At 35.3% G+C, this 14,960-nt stretch overlaps 1 protein-coding gene across 3 annotated transcripts in view; it reads left to right on the top strand.

The window, feature by feature from the left end:
* The window catches only part of itsn2a (intersectin 2a), a 68,489-nt gene extending 53,533 nt beyond the window's left edge, over positions 1 to 14,956 (top strand). For 2 of the 3 annotated variants that reach the window (XM_052095920.1, XM_052095921.1), the window contains 19 exons: positions 251 to 323; positions 647 to 825; positions 1,134 to 1,189; positions 1,333 to 1,499; positions 3,044 to 3,077; positions 3,180 to 3,301; positions 4,578 to 4,674; positions 4,825 to 5,019; positions 6,504 to 6,625; positions 7,291 to 7,397; positions 7,547 to 7,730; positions 8,870 to 8,968; positions 9,300 to 9,467; positions 9,621 to 9,830; positions 9,911 to 10,032; positions 10,866 to 10,948; positions 11,039 to 11,122; positions 11,730 to 11,903; positions 12,859 to 14,956. In XM_052095920.1, coding sequence (XP_051951880.1) covers positions 251 to 323; positions 647 to 825; positions 1,134 to 1,189; positions 1,333 to 1,499; positions 3,044 to 3,077; positions 3,180 to 3,301; positions 4,578 to 4,674; positions 4,825 to 5,019; positions 6,504 to 6,625; positions 7,291 to 7,397; positions 7,547 to 7,730; positions 8,870 to 8,968; positions 9,300 to 9,467; positions 9,621 to 9,830; positions 9,911 to 10,032; positions 10,866 to 10,948; positions 11,039 to 11,122; positions 11,730 to 11,903; positions 12,859 to 13,016 — 2,434 coding nt within the window. In that variant the 3' untranslated portion in view covers positions 13,017 to 14,956. The remainder of the gene's footprint in view (positions 1 to 250; positions 324 to 646; positions 826 to 1,133; positions 1,190 to 1,332; positions 1,500 to 3,043; positions 3,078 to 3,179; positions 3,302 to 4,577; positions 4,675 to 4,824; positions 5,020 to 6,503; positions 6,626 to 7,290; positions 7,398 to 7,546; positions 7,731 to 8,869; positions 8,969 to 9,299; positions 9,468 to 9,620; positions 9,831 to 9,910; positions 10,033 to 10,865; positions 10,949 to 11,038; positions 11,123 to 11,729; positions 11,904 to 12,858) is intronic. The other variant, XM_052095922.1, reaches the window with a different exon arrangement.
* The last annotated feature ends 4 nt before the right edge of the window (positions 14,957 to 14,960 follow it).

Below are 14,960 nucleotides of genomic sequence, written 5' to 3' on the forward strand. Positions count from 1 at the left end.
TTTTTTTTTCTTTTTTTACTTTTTTTAACTTTTTATTATTTGTTGTGGTAATCAGCATTATGCCACAAATGCTGTCCATTGAGCTTAACTTTTATTGAACCTGGAATATTCCTTTAATAGACTGGCATATACTCACTTTTGCCTTAGGGTAGCATTGTTTGTTTTGATTTTACATCTTTTTATGGCATCTATTTGAATTTAATGAATACAATTTTTTTTTGGTATTATTCTTTCTCATTAACTTTTTCAGAATTCCTCGGGTGGACATAGAAGGACCAACACCAACACACACACCAATGTCTACAAACACACAACACTCACAGGTTGGCATGTGTGAATATATAAATGAACATAGTGTTTATCTCTCTCACATTAGTCATTTCTCTGATGAAAATGTTAACCAGCAGATACCCTGGTCTTAGCTAGTTTAAGATGGTCTAGCTGGTTTAGCTGATCTACCATCTGGACGCCACTAGAACAGCCTGATAAGGCCTGGAGACCAATTAAGACCAGCAAACCATCTTAGGCTGTTTTAAGATTTTGTTAACATTTTGCTTGTGTTGAAGATCATGTATAAGCTGAATATTGTATTTTATTATTGACATTTTGTCTGTGTGTTCACATTTGTTTGTGTATGTTTTTATAGGCTGTAGCTCTGTGTGAATGGAGTGCTAAGACTGACAGTCACCTGGGCTTCTCTAAAGATGATGTCATTACAGTTCTAGAGAAGGAAGAGCACTGGTGGTATGGAGAAATTAACGAGAGTCTGGGCTGGTTCCCTAATACATATGTGTCCATGGTAACCACCAATAACACACAGACTGAGTAAGCAATGAAATACCTCAATGTACAATACAAACATGCATCAAGTCAACATGAAAGTCTATCAAAATTCTACTCTCTCTATATAGCATACTATTATATAATCTTTATTGCTTTTTAACTGATTTAACTGACACTAACCTGCTTTGGAACTCAATAGCAAAAATGTTAGATTTTTAATGTACAGGTAATTAATTATTTAATGTACTGGGTTACCAGGACTTAAACCCAGAGAGAGATGTGGCGCATGTCTTGCGCATGTTTTATTTGCTGCTAAAGCTAAAGCTTTTGTGTTTTTGTGTCTCTTCTAGACCCTTGTATTCTACTGTTGATGAGATTAAACTTTCAGATTCTGGTCTGCTTGAGGGTGAGAACACTATTTCTGTTTTTCTAGAATCATCAACCAAATCAGATATTATGACATACTCATTTGTAGTTTGGCACATTAAGTTGATTAATCTCTTTACAGAGATTTTTGGTCATGGTTTATAATTCATTTCATCTAATCAGAGTATGTGGCTCTGTACACATATGAGAGTCCGGAGTCTGGTGACCTGACCTTCTGTGCGGAGGATGTTGTCCTGGTAACAGAAAGGGAAGGAGAATGGTGGAGAGGGTGCACCGGTGACCAGTCTGGCCTCTTTCCTTCCAACTACGTTAAACCCATAGATCCTGATGTAAGCATATTTAACAAATGTTGTAAATTGTCATGTATTGATAGTAACCTAATGAATATTAATTGACTGTTTAATGATATAATACTATTTTTCAGTTTGTTAATTTTGTTACATACTCTGTGTTTAGCGACCTTTTACATCTGAAAGGACTAAATATTAAATTAAACAAATGACAATAAAATACAAATTAATCTCTTCAGTAATCAAAATACTTTTTGAATGTAACTGTATTCTAATTACAAATTATTTAAATTGTAACTGTAGTGGAATACAGTTACTAATATTTTGTATCTTAAATACGTATTCCCATTACAATTATTCCGCTACTCCCCAACCCTGCATATAGCTATCACAAATGGATCTTCAAAATGCCCAGATTGTGTAAAATTATCAAAACATTTTCAAGACAATTAGAAAATAATATAATATAATATACTCTAAAATATTTTGATGTTTTATTTTTCATATATCAAAGAGATGATGCAACAAATATAGAACAGGATTCATTACTTCCACACTGAAATTTCATGAGATTCATCTGGCTCTCAAATGCATACTGAGCTGCTCATAACACATAAACTACACATAAGCTACACATATGTATTTTCTCAGGCACTTTTTGAGTCTAAAGAGATGCACAACTAACAATTTCAGAAGTACACCCAGATGACAATAGCCAAATCATATTGTTTGTGTTGTACTTGCTTTTAGTTTATTTTCACATTACATCTTCATTAAATAGAAATTTCAAATGTAAATCAAGAAATCACTGATACATCAGCTCCACATTGAGTAATCAATAGCATGTATATATGTAATACTTTGTTTACAAGCAAATAAATACTGATAATTCACCATTGTCACACAAAAGATCTATGTAATGTACAGTTGTAGTCATTTGTATTAATATAGTTCACATTTGTCTTGTAATAAACAGATAAATATATATCCTGTGACAATAAACATATACACATATGAAATAATGATTTGTGGAAGCACAAAACAAAACAACAACAAAGCTACACTATTAAATATCTTGGGTCTTTAATAACCCTATACACTTTTTATTTTGTATTTTTATTAAGCGGTTATAAAAACATAAATTTTCCAGGTCACTGAAGTCCTGAGGCATGCATTAAAGGTTTAATTGTCCTTTTGTTATTTTAATCATATTATTTAGAATACCCTGCAGAAATACTACTTAAACTGGTATAAGTTGGTTTGCTGATGTGATCTGGTCTCCCAGCCTTGTCAAGCTGGTTTAGAAGAGTTTTGGGAAGTTTTTGGTTTTCTTGGAAACTACTCTGGGTTGGAGACCAGTTTGCTGAATCTAAACACCACTTTGGCTAGGCTCGGAGACCAGCTAGACAAGCTTAAACCAGCTAAGACCAAAAAACAAGCCAAACCTGTTCTTGGTACAGTAAATGTTCTTTTGGGAAAGACATATTTTTAAATAAGTTTCTTTTTAATGAAATCACACTGTCAGAGATATTAATGTCGTTATGTATTGTTATAATCATGTGCACATTGTGTTATGTTTTTAGACTGCCAAAGCTGGAGTTCTTTGCAAAAAACCAGGTGAGGTTTGAAACATATGCCAATATGTGCCAATACACAGAAGAAAGTATCAAGGCTGGTTGGTTTAAATGTTAAACATTTGCAATCTTGATTGGTCTTAAGAGATTGCCCAGGTCACCACGGTCAATGTTGCAACAACACCAGAGCAGCTGAGTCTCACGCCTGGTCAACTAATTGTCGTGCTGCATAAGAACTCAAACAGCTGGTGGCTGGGAGAACTACAGGTCAGTATATCACATTGCATGACCATTGTGTTTTGGCTTTGCAATACGCAACGCATTATTTATGTTTTAAAACAACTAATCTCAGTTCAGAAGACTCTGTGCTGTCAGGAAAGAGTTAAACTTTCGACATACGTGTTATGTGACAAAACAACATGGTGCCGATCACAGCGGAGTTTGTCTTTGGGAGAAATGCCAACAAAACTACATCTTGTAAAAAACCTAATTAAGTTATTACATTAAAACCTGTTTGAATCTCAATATTAGATTCTCTAGTTTCATCCGATATGCCATTAAAATGAGTTTTTTTTTTTTAATTTATTGCAAAATGGCACAATGTTAAACACAATGACAACAATAGTGGACAATAGGAAAAGAGTGGTGGTGTAGTGGTCTAAGCACATAACTGGTAATCTGGTAATCAGAAGGACGCTGGTTTGAGCTCCACAGCCACCACCATTGTGTCCTTGAGCAAGGCACTTAACTCCAGGTTGCTCCAGGGGGATTGTCCCTGTAATAAGTAAGTCACTTTGGATAAAAGTGTCTGCCAAATGCATAAATGTAAATGCAATAGCGCTGTTTCTTCATTAGAAATTCTATATTTACTGCATTTCCACATTGAGAATTGGTTTTTGGCATTCAGAGGCTTTATATATAGTTAGAATGAAAATATGGTCCATTTCGAACTGGTCTGAGACCAGTGCAGACTGGAGGTTAAGTTATTCAGCAAGGGAGCATCCTATAGACTTTGTATGCAGCCAAGTGCATTCACTAAAATCCTACCTAAGTTTCAAACTGCTGATGATGTTTGAACCACTCAACATGTTTGGCACATATGGGACAATGGTAATCAGTACCTAGATTCAGAATTTATCATTTATAATTTTATTTTAACATGGTTGACAGTGGATGATGCTGCCAAACGTCTCAAAAAGATGAATTACCAACACTCCTGGAAACATAATAATACATTTTATTTAAAAAGTCTTTAACAACTTAGTCCCACTGTCCACATGCTGTATGCTTGCATCAATTTTTAGGAAAACTATTTGCTCTATAAAAAGGGAAATGGAAAATGCACACCACATTCACACTCGGGTCTCTTTAGGATAAACAATCTAAATGTTGTTTAATGAAAAATGCAGAAAGGTTTATGTGAGGGTTAACTTTAACGGTAGGGTTAGGGGATAGAAAATGGCATTATCTCAGTATTAAAACAACAGAAGTCAGTAAGTTCTTCATCATGGTGTTAAAAACAAATTTGTGTGTATGTTTGAAGGCACGGGGTAAGAAGCGTAAAAAGGGCTGGTTCCACTCATCAAATGTCAGACTCCTGGAGGCCAACAGCGGCAAAATAACTCCTGCACCTCAAGCATGTAAGACACTAACACTCTTACACACTCTTCTATTTTGAATAATACATACTTTTTGTGGTAGTTTTCTATGTGGTTGTTCTTTTTCCTTTTCTTTACTTTTAGCCCGCTCACATTCTGCTCCATACATTCTCTCTCTCTCCCTCCCCCCAGTAGTGTGCCAGGTCATTGCAATGTATGACTACAAAGCAGCAAATGAGGATGAAATGAGCTTCCAAAAAGGTCAGCTGATCACCGTCCACAACAAGGATAACCCTGACTGGTGGAAAGGAGAGGTCGGTGGGGTCGTAGGGCTGTTTCCAACGAATTATGTGAAGATGACAACAGAATGCGATCCCAGTCAGCAATGTGAGTAGAGCTACTTTGATCAGTTCCACGTCACTGTTAAGAGTTGTATGTTTAAAGGGCAGGGATGTACAAAATATTAATTGAAATGAATTCAGTTAATTGATGCCTTTACATGTTTGAAAGGTACTTTTAAAAAGAGGATTTGCTCATTGCAAAGCTGAAACACAGACAGCGTCTCATCGTTCTCATTGTTTGAAAAGAGAAAGCTCATCATCCCTAATTACACCTAGTGTGAATTGATGTATAAATTCATAAATACACTGAGGTGTTTTATGTTATGGAGGGGCCAAATTACTCAAAATTAAATCATTAAATAAATCATTAAATACATAGTGAAATTAAAAAAAACTAAAACACTAAAAAGATTAAATTGCTGATTAAATCAATAAATGTCACTTATATTTTTTAGGATTTATTTAATGATTTAATTTTGAGTAATTTGGCCCTCCATAGTATATACAAGACAGACATTATAATCTGTTGTATTCAAAACAAGCTTAATGTACCCTTTCAGATTTGGCTGTACACTTAACAGAGGATGAATAATATCAAATTAAAGTGACAATATGAGAACTTGCTTTCTTTCTTCCTTTCTTACTTGTGTTCTAAAATATATTCTCAATTCATCTCTTCATTATTCTCCATTCTATCCTTTTCGCTCATCTCCTCTCTTCTACCTTTTTTTCCGTGTCATTCGCCTCATATATCTTTTATTGTAGGATGATAGCTCTGGCCCCTCCTCTTCCATCTCTCTTTTCTGGGCCAATCAGAACACTGGTCTGGTCCAGGAAGCAGCCTCAAGTCTGTCCTGTCTAGCTCTGTTTGGATTTGACTCCACCCCTTTTACTATTTGTGTTGAAACTTTGCTTAAAAGACATAAAGGAACAAATTAATTTACTCCGTCTGGCTTTAGGATGTATTTTTGTTTCTGTTTCATTGGGAAATTGTAGCTATTACTTGCAACATCAGGCTTCTTTTATCTGTTTCTTTTAAGAATTGAGATGCATTAAAAGGGTCATGTCATGCAGAATCCAAATGTCTTTTTCTTACTTTTGAAATAAAAGAGTTGTACTATGAAAACATGTTGTAACTTTCAGAGCTTGAATGACATGACCCCTTTAAAGTGAACTACCTAAGCAAGTACTGCTCATCAGTACAAATCATGTATTTGTAGATTATGGTAATGTTAGTCTGCCACTGTGTGTTTAATTGTAATAGAAGGAACTGATGACCAGCAACACATGTTGCCCTCATTCTCGACCAGCTATGCAGCCAGCTAACAGTCATGGCCTTAGAAATCATTAGATTTAGCTCTGAATGTGCTAACCTCTGGATGCATTTTTGTATTGAAAGTATTCACAAATATATGAATCAGAATTTTAGAAATAAAGTTTCTAATTGTGAGATGCTGTAGTGTTGTGGTCACTGATAAGTATGGATGTTTGCCTGCATGCATGTGGCATGCTTGTCATGTGTATGTGTAGGGTGTGCTGATCTGTTAAGTTTAGAGTCTATGTGCATTGAGGAGAGGAAGAGGCAAGGTTACATCCATGAGCTCATTCAAACAGAGGAGTCCTACCTGGAGGATCTGGAGCTTGCATTGGAGGTAAACCTAGAAACAATTGAACAATCTAATGTGCTGTAGCTGTAATTATACTGAGTAGTGTTTATGATGTCCCTGCTTTTAGAAAGCAATGCTCTTCATATTTGAAAACACTTTTGAATGTGAAGAGTGGGTTCCAAAAGTCTATTTTGCATTGGTCTAATGTCATACAAAATATTTAATTGCAAATTATATTATCAACATAATAATTTGAGTAGTAAGTTCAATTGAAAAATGTCAGAATTTCTCAGTATTTGGTGTCCCTGTTTTGCTTTTAATGACAGCTTGCACTCAAGCTGGCATGGACTGCTCAAGTTTGTGCAAAACATGATGATCCATATTATCCCAGCATAATTTGAGAATGTTTCAAAGAGTACATTGTGCATTTCAATGGAAGCAATAACATTTGACCTTTTGTAGAAAGGAGTTAACAAAGATGTCACCAATTTGCTTATTCAATTAGTGACCTATAATTTTCCGACATTGCTTAATTAATTTTTTTGCAACTTTCTGTCTGTATCCAGGTTATAATTATTAGGTTTCTTTTTTCATTAAGTGAGCTTAGACGTTTGGACCACACTATATCTCTTTTAGCTTGTAATCTATACATAAATACAGTATGTTGATTTGTATCATTGAAATGTGTACACGTGTGTGGATATATTCAGGTGTTCTATAAGCCAATGGCAGAATCAGGGCGGTTGACAGAAGCTGAGATGGGCATGATCTTTGTGAACTGGCAGGAACTGATAATGTGTAGCACCAAATTCCTGAAGTGAGTCAATGCTGACTGCTAGAATCCTACTGGGCCATAGCTTACACTGTAGTAACATGGAAAATAAAACAAAAGCAAATGCATCCAATGTGAATTATACATAAATCTTTGTGGGTGATATGCTGTGTGTGTGTGTGTGTGTGTGTTAGAGCTTTGCGTGTTCGAAAGAAGATGGCTGGAGAGCGTATGCCAGTGCAGGTAGTGGGTGATATCCTGTCCTCTGAGCTCTCTCATATGCAGGCATACATTCGCTTCTGCAGCTGCCAGCTTAATGCTGCAGCCATGCTACAACAGAAAACAGACAAATCACCTGATTTCAAACTCTTTCTAAAGGTGAGAAGATACAGTTTACGTTCAATACCTAATAACAGAACAACTGCAGTTCACTCTCTCAAATTGTAAAAGATTTAAAACTGTTTTTTTTTTTAGACAGGTTTAAATGTACCTTGCTGGAAAAACTGGTCGGCCTTAAGAAAATTAAAGAGATAGTTCACACAAAAATGAAAATTCTCTCATCATTTACTCATTCTTACTGCATCCCAGATGTGTATGACTTTCTTTCTTCTGATGAACACAAACAAAGATTTATAGAAGAATATTTCAGCTTTGTAGTTCCATATAATACAAATGAATGGGTACCAAAATATTGAAGCTCCAAAAGAACATAGAGGCAGAATAAAAGTAATCCATTGGCTCCAGTGGTTAAATCCATATCTTCAGAAGCAATATGATCAGTGTGGGTGAAAAACAGATCAATATAAATCTTTTACTATCAATCTCCACTTTCATTTTCACATTCTTCTTTTGTTTTTGCCGATTTGCATTCTTTGTGCCTACTGGCTAGGGAGGAGAATTAATAATAATAAAGGACATAAATGTTGAACCTTTTCTCACCCACACCTATCATATCCCTTCTGAAGACATAGATTTAACCACTGGAGTCATATGGATTATTTATATGCTGCTTTCATGTGCGTTTTGGAGATTCAAAGTACACATTCACGTTTTTGGGTGAACTATAACTTTAAGGCAATTTTATCAGCAGGGTAGCATAAGTTATCATTTTTTATTAAGCATTAAATATAAACAAGACAATTGTATGTTCCGTTTTGGATTCCATACACATTCAAAGTATGGTTAGAGTTAGGGTTAATCTTTTCTGTGATCTGGAAATACTCTCTTTAGATTATGTTGAGTTTGCTGGGCTAGACTATAGACTGACTATTGTCCTATATTGAAATTATTTTTCAAATTGCAATAGTTTAGTCCAAGATTACAGTATGTGTGATCCATGCCTAGCATATTGTTATAGCATTACTGTGCCTGCCTTGTTTATATTTTCCACAGTAGACCACAAGAGGTTGCTGTAATACTACTCTCTTGTGGACTACAGTACAGAGGGTGTTTACTCTGCATATAGTGAGAACATTAATTATACCCTTTTCCTTATGTTCTCTTGTGTGGCTTTGTAGAAAATAGCCAGTAATTACCGCTGTAAAGGAATGCCACTGTCAAGCTTCCTCCTCAAACCCATGCAGAGGGTCACACGCTACCCACTACTTATCAAGAACGTACGTAAGCATCGCCTACAGTCCTGAACAATAGAATAAGAGGAATGGAAGCTAAAAGAAAGGAAAATGAAAATGAAAAAAAAGGGAGATCATGTAAAAGGAAATTAGATAAATGAGCAAATATATTTGGTTCTTAAAGTTGGTTCTTAAAAATAGCAGGAGGAAAAATTATCCACATATTCACAGATAAAATGATTACAATAATATTGAAATATGAACAATGTGAGAGATGGAATTAAAGCTTATATAATATAGTTTTTATTATTGATTTGTACATTTCATTTAAACAATACTTTTATTTAATTCTTTGTTTTTGAATCTGGTCATTTAGATTCTGGAGAATACCCCTGTGAGTCATGCAGATCATGCAAACCTGCAGGCAGCGCTAGAGCAGGCTGAGGAGTTGTGCTCACAAGTGAATGAGGGAGTGAGAGAGAAAGAAAACTCAGATCGGCTGGAATGGATCCAAAACCATGTGCAGTGTGATGGAGTAATTGAGGTGTTTACTAAGATTGTTTAGTACTGTATATAGGCTACTGTTAACCATTTGTGTGTCACTCAGTGACCTCAAGATGTAAAACAACAGCTTATAATCATGTGTTATTAATATTTTTATGTGTAAATACGACTGTATTTCTTTGTCATGTTTTAGCACCTTGTATTTAACTCACTGACTAACTGCCTGGGCCCTCGAAAACTGCTGCACTGTGGCAAGCTGCATAAGACCAAGAGCAGCAAGGAGCTGTGGGCCTTTCTGTTTAATGATTTCCTGCTCCTCACCTACACTTCCAAACAGTTCTCATCTGGTGCAGACAAACTCTTCAACCCAATCTCCACTGCACAGTACAAGATGTATAAAACGGTAATGCTAAAATTCTATTCGATTGTTTTGGACAGTGCTGTACATGATTAATGTGTCTTATTCTAACTCTCGTATTCTAGCCAGTGTTTCTGAATGAGGTCTTGGTCAAAATGCCCTCTGACCCATCCAGTGATGATCCAGTTTTTCACATCTCACACATTGACCGTGTGTACACACTCAAGACTTACACCATTAATGAAAGGTACACATATTTTGTGCACACACAAACACATTCACGCTCAACTTCTTATGTAAAGACCATAGATATGGAATTATGTACAGTAGCACACACTCATAGACACAACCACCAAACGTAAAGGGATAGTTCACCCAAAAATGGAAATTCTCTCATCATTTAATCGCCATCATGCCATTTCACCACTCATGCATCCCAGATGTGTATGACTTTTTTTCTACTGCGGAACACAAACAAAGATTTTTAGAAGAATATTTCAGCTCTGTAGGTCTGTACAATGCAAGTGAATTGTGGCCAGAACATTGAAGGTCCAAAAAGCCTAAAGGCAGCATAAAAGTAATCCATACGACTCCAGTAGTTAAATCCATGTTTTCAGAAGCAGTATGATAAGTGTGGGTGAGAAACAGATCACTGTTTTTCATTTAAGTCCTTTTTTTACTATAAAAACTTCTTTAGTTTTTGGCTATTTGCATTTTTTTGGGCATATCGCCACATTCTGGGCAGGGAGAATTTTATAGTCCATTGGATTATTTTATGCTGCCTTTATGGGCATTGTATGGACCTGTATAGTGCTGAGATATTCTTCTAAAAAACATTGTTTGTATTCAGCAGAAGAAAGTCATACACATCTGCGTTAGCATGAGGATGAGTCCATGATGAGAGAATTTTCATTTTTAGGGGTGAACTATCCCTTTAAGGTGAAAAAAAAAAAAAAAAAAAACAGCATAATTGACCTCTTAAGAAAACTAAAAAAGTACTGAATAAATGCGGTAAGTATGCGTTCTAAATGAATATAATCATTAACATTATTGATATTGAACACTTTTCTGTTTAATCAGGACCACATGGGTACAGAAGATCAAAGCAGCATCTGACCACTTCATAGAGACTGAGAAGTTAAAAAGAGAGAAGGCATACCAAGGTTGGAAATCAGTGATCTTCTTAAGAGTCAGTTCAAAGCCATTATGCCTGAATGCAACTTAACTGACAAAAGCCTGTGTATTTTGTTTAGCTCGGTCTCAGAAGAATAGTGGAATTGGGCGACTGTTAGTAACAGTCCTCGAGGCAACTGAGCTGAAGCCCTGCAAGCCAAATGGTTTGGAATTAATACACCGCTTTATTCACACAAATTCATCAACAATTTCCCCATTTTTAAGGTGCTCTCAGTAAAGGTTGTGTTTATGTTGTTATGTATGACACCTAGCAGCATAGATGCAATAACAGAGGTTTTTAGTTGCCGATGTCATTGTAGAAATGCTATTATTTCCTCAAACAAAAGTGTTCAATTACATAGGAGATAATGTGAGTAATATTCGGCTGGCCATATGATCTCGACGAGGTAATGCTCATGAATGTGTGCCCAGTCCAAAATGTAGAATAAAGCAACATTTAAAAAAAAAAATTTTTTTTAAATACTATTCCACTACTATTACTTTGAGTTTAGAAAAATAATTACTGAGTGCACCTTTAATAATTGAAATTGTTCTTAAATCACTAATTTAAAGATATTTAGATATTTATCTTTTTTATGGTACTTCAGAGTAACAGTGACAGAAAGTGAACCCTGACTAGTATCAAGTCATCTTTTCTCTTTTGCCAAATGTCTTAATAATTACTCATTCAACTGGTTCATTTATTCACTCGCCTAATTTTAAATAATTTCTTGTTGTATCCTTACTGATGATTTGCTGTGTGTTTTATAGGCAAGAGTAACCCATACTGTGAGCTAACTATGGGTGCTCAGTGCTATACTTCCCGCCATCAGCCCGACACCCTCAACCCAAAATGGAATTTCAGCTGCCACTTCTTCATCAAAGACCTTTATCAGGACGTCCTCTGCCTCACCATCTTTGAGAGGGACCAGTTCTCTCCAGACGGTGGGGTTTTAAGCAATAGTGCATGCTCATTATTAAGAAAGATGCATTCCTTGGTGGGAAAACAGGATTAAGGTGGTTAGTTGGTCTCCCAGCCTAGCCAAGCTAATTAAACTGGTCTGTTTGGATGTTTTAGAGGGCATTTGGGCACTTTTCAGCTTGGTCAGTCTGGGATACCAGCTGGCCACCCAGCTAAAAGCAGCTAAGACCAGCAAACCAGCCTTAGGCTGTTTTTTCAGCAGGGTAGTTCTATCAGGAAGACTTGAGTGAAATTGAAGATTACATTTATTTGATGAATATAAAAATAGAAAAGTAATGTCTCTCTTTGGCGTAAGCCCCATCTGGGGGTCCGAAGAAGTTGTACTCGGAACCGTCATATCCTGCCCGTGATAAGAAGCAGGGACGAGGAGCCTATCCCCATGCAGGACAGGACTCAACTGGTGGTGGTGGGGTGTTGGAGGTTGCCGTGTTAGCACACTAGCCAATGGTACGATGATGTACAGCTGCTAGTCTTCCAGCAAGAACTACGCTGCGCTTACATTTCCACCAGTGCATGGTTCCACCTTCATGCTTATTCTCAATAATGCAAATATACAGCACACATTTATCACTAGAAACATAAAAAAAATATATCTTTGTGAAATATGCAGATACAAAAACGTTTTTTATTAATTGTAATACATATACTGTAAAAAGTAGTAACCTTCAATTGCCACTTTAAGGAGCTATATTCTGCCTGATCTGAACATTAAAATTAGTCTTGTTGGCATAACCTAATGTATTCAGCTTGATTTAGACATATTAAGTAATAATTTTGACGAATAAATCCAGTCTAGATTGATCAATTTAGATGTTACACCTTCAGTCTAGCTAATGTTGACCCTTTGACCATTTCTTTAACCTCACACACATATGTCAGCATCTGAGTCTTTCATAACTGAATGTTATTTCAATACAGATTTTCTAGGTCGTACTGAAATTCCTGTTGCAACTATAAAGAAGGATCAAGATGGTAAGGGTCCGTTGGTACGACGTCTGCTTCTTCATGAAGTTCCGACTGGAGAAGTCAAAGTGCGCCTTGACCTGCAGCTCTATGAGCAAACACCTCATCTGTGAACTCCACATCTGTTTTACAATAACTTACACTTATTGCTAGAACATTAAACAGCTCATTTAATAAATGTGGTTTTATTTAATCTACAGGATTATGTCTAAATTCTATATTGAGCACTTTAGAACTATGTTTGGCTTTTTTAATCTTGTTGTTCAGCTTAAGATTTAACAGCAGACTCTTCAGACGTTCCTTTGTGTTATCGTTGGATGCCGACTTTGGACAATTCATTAATTAAAATAGTGTTAATTTGCGAAATTACATGAGTGACAGCTCTACACTGTCTTGATATGAATGTGAACCACTTTACAAACGTTTACATGCTTTAACATGCCAACAGCCTTGTAGTTTCATGCTATTTCCTCTTATACATGCTCATGATGTCAAACAATGGCTAATCTTGTTTAATAACATGATGTTAGGAAAGGAACAGGCTGATATACCTTTTTTAAATCTTTCCTTTTAAACATTGAATGAGTGCACTGAACAAGTTTCAGTCTCAGCACTATTGCAAGGCAGTTTCCTTAAAGAAATTAACATTATTTTTTTTTTTACTGGAGAATCTCTCTTTTTTTGTTCTTTGGTCAAAATCTGACCTGTCAAATGTCTGGTTTTAAAGCCAAAGCCGCCAAAATTGCAAAATTTTTAGAATAGAGCAGAGTTAGAGTAATCTGTATTACTATAGCTAGAGTACTCTGAATGTACTTATACACTCACCGAGCACCTTTAAGAAAAACTATGGTCTTAATAAAGTGTCGATGTGGTCTTCTACTGTTGTAGATCCCAGAAGATCAGAATTTACAGAAATACTCAAACCAGCCCATCTGGCACCAACAATCATGCCACGGTCAAAATAACTGAGATTACATTTTTTTCCCCCAATCAGAAGGTTGATAAACTGAAACTCCTGACCCATAATAATTGCATTAATAGGTTAGTGCAGAGGTGCTCCTAATAAAGTGCCTAGTGAATGTATATTCTATAGTAGCCAAGAACAAATCTTGCAGAAATGAAGTAAAAATTAGACTTCTGGTTCTAAACATGTTTATATATTTATATGGATATAAGTTACAATGCCTCCTGGTTGCATTTAGTTTTATTGCCATCCTATGAATAAATAGATTTAAAAATGCCACTGTTGCTGAAATTATGTTTACAACTGCCTGTACTCAGGAAGTGCCAAACATGAATTCAGTAGTTTGTACTAGACTCTATGGAGCCAAGCATACATCCCGCCATAAGCTGAATCTAAGAGTGATACTGTATATGAATGCAGATATAGACTTGATGACTTTTCAATATGTATAGTATTTAATTAATCAATTTTATTCATAATAGGACACAAGGCCTTTCTGATATACAGTTCATTCAATACACTAAACAATTGTTTTAAAAGTGATATTCACAATGTAAGGTCAGAGAATAGATCATTTTTTTAAATACTAATACACACAATGTTTTAAAATCACTAATATCATCTAAACATATGTGATAGAACATACAAAATCGAATTTCTTTAATCTACTTTTTAAGTAACATATGCACATTTAGGGACACTTTATAGAATCTTAAAGAATGCATAATATGGGTCTTATATGTTGCATTTTGATTTTTTTTAACAACTGTATTGGGCTTGAAATACTGACTGGATCGAGAGATTGTACAGTTACATTTTGGGTTATTCTTGCCAGATGTCGAAAGTTTGTGTGTTTCTTTTTAAATGCTGTTATTAATTTAATGCATTCTACTGTTAAATAATACTATCACTGGAATATTGTATGATCTGTTTTGTATGAGTACAATCATTCATATACACCAAATAAATTTTTTATTAAAAAATTTATTTAAAAAAAAAAAAAATGCTTCTTAACATATAATTTTAATAATAATATTAAAATAATATTTTTTAAGCAATTTTTCTCATAAATCCATTGACTTTTTAACTCACA

This window comes from Xyrauchen texanus, chromosome 28 (genome assembly GCF_025860055.1).
Source record: "Xyrauchen texanus isolate HMW12.3.18 chromosome 28, RBS_HiC_50CHRs, whole genome shotgun sequence".
Taxonomy (NCBI): Eukaryota; Metazoa; Chordata; class Actinopteri; order Cypriniformes; family Catostomidae; genus Xyrauchen; species Xyrauchen texanus.